Source organism: Salvelinus alpinus, chromosome 29, assembly GCF_045679555.1.
Source record: "Salvelinus alpinus chromosome 29, SLU_Salpinus.1, whole genome shotgun sequence".
NCBI classification, from domain to species: domain Eukaryota; kingdom Metazoa; phylum Chordata; class Actinopteri; order Salmoniformes; family Salmonidae; genus Salvelinus; species Salvelinus alpinus.
The window spans coordinates 23,728,930-23,734,929 of NC_092114.1; the positions used below are offsets into that span (position 1 = coordinate 23,728,930).

The window sequence follows — 6,000 nt, forward strand, 5'->3', positions numbered from 1 at the left end:
TATGGAGAGAGTGGTCTATGAAACCAAACATCAATATCTAAAATTATTATTTTGAATGTAGGCTTATGGGGAATTGTTGTGGCAAAATATGAATCAAATATCATGTGTTTAATATTAACAATAATGTTAATATTGTCATAATAACATCAACATTGACCATAATAATGTTAACATTGACCATAATAACATCAATATTGACCATGATAATGTTAACATTGACCGTAATAATGTTAATATTGACCATAATAACATCAATATTGACCATGATAATGTTAATATTGACCATGGTAATGTTGTTTTTATAAGATCATTACCACATGATGACTGTTCCTTTGATAATGTAATGTCACACGTTCGTTCAAGGCTAGCAGTTTCACGCTCACTGCTCTTCTACTCTGCACATGTCTTTCTTTCATCCAAATATGTTCAAAGTAACACAGGTGGCAAACTACTGAAGGCCTACTTTGGGTACCTCATTGGATGTTCATACTCACACTTACATCCAAAGACCCTTCAAACAGCTTCATGTTTGACTTGGAGACAGAGGATCTCCTCCTCATATCCTGTTGACAATGACACAAGGATGTGTTAGACCAGTCTCACCTGGCTCAGTCTCTGTTCTGATGATGCGTTGTAGGGTGGTCGCCCCTAGACACTGATCTTGGGTCAGTTTTCAATTTTCCACAATAATGGTTAGGATTGGGGGAGGGAAAGCTGATCCCAGATCTGTACCTAGGGGAAACTTCCCCCCATTGCTTGAGATGCACTTGTGACAACAGGTGTGTAGCAGGTGTTACAGTAATGGCAGTCCACTAACCATTGTGGGGGCCAGGAGTTTATCTTAGTCATGGTAAGGAAAAACTATTGTCCCTAAATACTGGACCCAATCATCCAGCCACACGGTCAATACAACTGATGGATGTCCATGGAAAGTATTTTACTCCAAAACATTTGTGCAGGGTTTTGAGTAGTGAATGGTGATGAAGATATTGAGAACAAATGGCAAAAGCTTGAATCAAATTCAAGTCTTTAATTTATATTGCGATGGAAGGATCGTGCTCAGACAACACCTTGCAAAACATGCGTTTTACTCCTGCTCATGTACTGTCAACTTACACAACATGTAACACAACATTGGTCTCATTCTCATTGGTCAAGTAGATGAACACCTATATGTCCTCATTGGTCAAGTACATGAACGCTTTGTGAATTAGTTAACATGGCAACATATGGCTTCTAGATTATACTGAAGGTTGTGTATGCATTGGTACTTATCTTCTTCGTTTTCCGTGAGAAAGTGTATCTTAGTCATTGCCAGGAGAAACTATGGGACTCAATCATCCAGTCACACGGTCAATGCAACATTTTGACTGTTGTCCATGGAAAGTACTTTTACTCCACAAAATGGGTATACGTGAAGAATGGGGCCTCTGAATTTACTCAGCAATACATTTCCTCAACTATGTGTTGGCTCTTTATTTTTTTTAACAGAAAAAGTTCTGTAGAAATTATAGTATGTGCATTATTTGTTTTGACAAAAGTTCCACCAGCCACCTTCCACGCTGTCAGTAATACGTTGTCTCGTTACATCATGTTGTCAATTTTCCTAATACACAACCTGTTACATTTAACATTACATTTAAGTCATTTAGCAGACGCTCTTATCCAGAGCGACTTACAAATTGGTGCATTCACCTTATGATATCCAGTGGAACAACCACTTTACAATAGTACATCTAACTCTTTTAAGGGGGGGGGGGGTTAGAAGGATTACTTTATCCTATCCTAGGTATTCCTTAAAGAGGTGGGGTTTCAGGTGTCTCCGGAAGGTGGTGATTGACTCCGCTGACCTGGCGTCGTGAGGGAGTTTGTTCCACCATTGGGGTGCCAGAGCAGCGAACAGTTTTGACTGGGCTGAGCGGGAACTGTACTTCCTCAGAGGTAGGGAGGCGAGCAGGCCAGAGGTGGATGAACGCAGTGCCCTTGTTTGGGTGTAGGGCCTGATCAGAGCCTGAAGGTACGGAGGTGCCGTTCCCCTCACAGCTCCGTAGGCAAGCACCATGGTCTTGTAGCGGATGCGAGCTTCAACTGGAAGCCACTTTACTGTTGTCAGTAAAGGAAAGTGTTAAAGGCCCAGGGCAGTAAAACATGAGATTTCCCTGTGTTTTATATATATTTCCACACTATGGGGTTGGAATAATACTGTGAAATTGTGAAAAGTATGATAATGCCCTTTTAGTTTAAGCTGTTTGAAAAGACCTCCTGTAATTTCAGCTTGTTTTGGAGGGATGGAGTTGTGGCCTTCCATGGGGACATCACCAAGCGGTAACCTCTCTGCAAATAACAGCAACGTTTTCCCCTCCCCACTTAGACCATTCAGACAGTTCAAGCAAAATTCTTCCTTGAGAAATTGCCCTTTGCTATGAAGCTATTTTGGTTTATTTTTTACCATTTTAAATTAAAACAATCACAGTAAGTTACTTCATTGTACAATTATTTGATATTTAGATAACAACAGCTAGTGATGGTCTTCATCAAGACAGTTGTGGCCATTGAGGGTGTAAGTGTGTCACTTGGCACACATATTTGCCTGTATTCTTAGCAACATATTGTACTGACATAAAAAAACTAACTTGCCATTATTTCAGTTTAGGTCAGTTTATGCTGAGTCTACAATGAAGACAGGTGATTTGGACATGTACCCCTCATTCAGGTGAACCGCAATGGTCACTTATTTATGGACTGGTAGAGAAGCACACATCGCCTCTGGACCAATCAAAGGCAAGCTTACAGGTCGATGAAATCTCTAACTTAGTAATTATAGAGACCTGTATGATGAACTTAAAACCGCGTGTGGAATGATCTGCGCCACTCGGGAATCAACTCCTCGACTAAACTCACTGTTTTTGCACTTTATTTTTTATTATTTTTTTATAGAGGATTTTATCTTTATAGATAGAACAATGGAAACTACATATAAGTATTTCCACGTTATTCTCCTATGTCTGAGTATTAACCTATTCACCTATGCGTGGTATTCACCTGTGGATGTATATGACAAAGTGGTCGAGCTAGTGTCGCCAGGAGAGGAATACCTGGATGAAATGTCAGTTCGCTCCTTTTTCAAACTGTTAGAGAAGCGTGTGCAGTGCCCTGGTGTGTCGTGTGAAAAGGTAACTTTTTTCTTACACTCGCTACAACTTGCGCTTTAGGAAAGGTCGAGGTCCATTCTGCACCTGTTACTGTGCTGTGCCGTGCGCTAAACTACTGGAGACTACGCTGTACGTACAGCACAGTACAGTATGTCACAGTTCTTTGTTTGACCAATAGCTAAAATATATCCGTATTTTTTTTATTTATCAGTCTCTGACCGAGTCTATTTTTATTTTTATTGATCATATATCTTGAGCACTGAGCAATTTTAAAGTTTTCTCCATAATATTTAAAAAGATTGTTATTATCACTGTATTATAGACTAAAAACAGTAATGATTCGTGTTATTATTACACAGAGAGATATTACACGACGTCAGCATTGCAGATTGTTTTGTACCAGATTTTTGTAACTACATTTATCCCGACCTTTATGTTCTAACTATTGCAATGACATAAAACCAACTGATCAACATTAAAACAGGGTAGTAGATATTATAGAACAATGTCTTAGGCTTAAATGGCGTATGGCTGGGTTACAAGTATTAGCATAGCCTTCTATATGACTATTACAATGATCATAACCCAAATATAATATTTTATATTTAATGCTTTTCTTTTACATCACCAATTCATTTGAATGTCTTGGTTGTATCAACCTTCACTGTGCAGGTTGTTTAAATTGCATCTTAATGATCAGGCATTCTGTTTTCCTTACATTTCTGAAATTCTATTTCATATTTCTTTCATTCTGTCCATCATGCCAATGCACCAATACATTTAAATGTTGGTTTCCTTTGATTTACTGTAGAGAAAATGTATGCATTGCTCTATTCTCCATTTTGAATCCATGTCCTATTGTTCAGATATGGAAGGCCTTGGACTTTACCTTGGCAGGTGTAATCTGTACTTATGACCATCTAGAGGCAGTTTTCCGTTACATGTTATGTGAGAAATGTTTTTGATTGGCCAGACATGTTTGAGACTTACACTAATTATCAGTATTTAGACAGCGTGTGCTGCTAATGCAACAGTGGCTTGAGATCTTAATTGAAGTATATGTGTGTAAGATGATACTGTTGAAACAGAAAAAAGTCTCTGCACACTTTCAGTCAGATGCAAATGGATTTTAATAGAGCCTGAACTTTCAGTCAGTCCGACCTGCATCAAGCTCAGCCTCTTCTAAAATACATTTACATCTGACTGGAAATGTGTGGAGATTTTTTCCTGTTCCTCCAGTTTTGCATTTTGCCTCCAGCACATTCACTAGTCGGTTTTGGTTGTGCGGTAGATTCAGACTATTATCTACATTATGATACTGTACAAAGTCACTGTATGTCCTGACTCAAAAACCCAGAGTATAGTCTGCTCTTAAAGATCAGAAAATGTCACCCAAGTCAAACCAACCCAAACTCCTTTCCTTTAGCTTGTGGTCATAATGACAAAACAATAAGACCGTACGTTTGTATTCTCTTATAAATTAGACCTATATTTGTCCTTAGTACATAAATAATCTACATGTAACACTGAAGCAAGCTTTCTTGTTTCTAGTGCCTCTCTGTGCAGTCAGTAGACCAGCTGGTGGGTAACTTTACCAGCACTGGTGGTCTCCTTCACAACGAAGGCTTCTTCAGAGTAGCGGCAGGATGCCACCTCTACCTCAGCTCTCCCACCGAGGCCTGCTCTGCCGTGAGGGCAGGGAGGTGGGGGGATGAGACGGACCACCTCATCCAGGAAATCACAGGCCATGACCACCACGGACACAGGCACAGGGATGGGCATGGACACGGAGACATGGAGAGCAGTGGGATAGAGACTCTACTCCGAAACATGGAGAAGCACTACAAGCCTGATCAGCAGTACGACCAGGTTGGAGCTGATGTGTAATAATTAAGCAATAAGGCCCGAGGGGGTGTGGTATATTGCCAATATACCACGGCTAAGGGCTGGTAAAATTTTAACAATGCAGAGTGCCTGGCTACAGCCCTTAGCCGTGTTATATTGGCCGTATACTGCAAACCCCCAGAAGTGCCTATTTGCTGTTATAAACAGGTTACCAACGTAATTAGAACAGTAAACCAGGAGATTGCGTCATACCTGTGGTATATTGTCTCATATGCCATGCATTTTAGCCAATCGGAATCCAGGGCTGGAACTACCCGGTTTATAATGAAGTATAGCAAAATACTGTATATACTGACCTGTTTTCTAAATAGTTAATTTGTCTCAACAAAGTATTTCTATTCTATTCAACAGTGTAAGTCTGTCCTGTCTTGTTATCATGGTCATTTAGCACTGTCTCACTGGTCAAGACATCTTAGAGGAGAGCAGCGCGTCAACTAGTGATGGTGACCCTCACAACACGGATGTGGTGTTTGGATACATAGTTTACCATGCTTTACGAGGTGACTGCATGACGGCCAGAGCACTACCTGAAGAGGACTATTTTCTGGATTTCATATTCAACCGCTTCGGCTCTGACAACATCACTATTCACGGTACCGTAAGATAACCCTTTAAGGTTGTTATTACTGTCATATTACCTCATAACAAGTGGCTATTCCTATTATTATGAATCATTTTGATCTTATTCTTTAGTTTTAGATTTATTACACTGCCATGTAATGTCATCCTCCTGCCTGTACTTCAACCTACTCATTCATCCATGTTGTGTCATACATAATTCATAATTTATTTAACATGTTGCTGTCACGATCGTTATAAGGAGTGGACCAAGATGCAGCGTGGCATGTTTCCATCCTTTTATATGGAAGAGAAACTTAAAGAACAAAACAATAAAGCGAACAAACGAAACGTGAAGCTCAGAGTAGTGCTCACAAGCAACTAT

At 39.9% G+C, this 6,000-nt stretch overlaps 1 protein-coding gene across 1 annotated transcript in view; it reads left to right on the top strand.

Moving 5' to 3' along the window:
• The first annotated feature begins 2,830 nt into the window (after positions 1-2,830).
• The window catches only part of LOC139559341 (zinc transporter ZIP4-like), a 27,422-nt gene continuing 24,252 nt past the window's right edge, over positions 2,831-6,000 (top strand). The window contains exons 1-3 of the mRNA XM_071375269.1: positions 2,831-3,173; positions 4,704-5,021; positions 5,446-5,650. Of these exons, the coding sequence (XP_071231370.1) occupies positions 2,859-3,173; positions 4,704-5,021; positions 5,446-5,650 (838 nt within the window). The 5' untranslated portion in view covers positions 2,831-2,858. The remainder of the gene's footprint in view (positions 3,174-4,703; positions 5,022-5,445; positions 5,651-6,000) is intronic.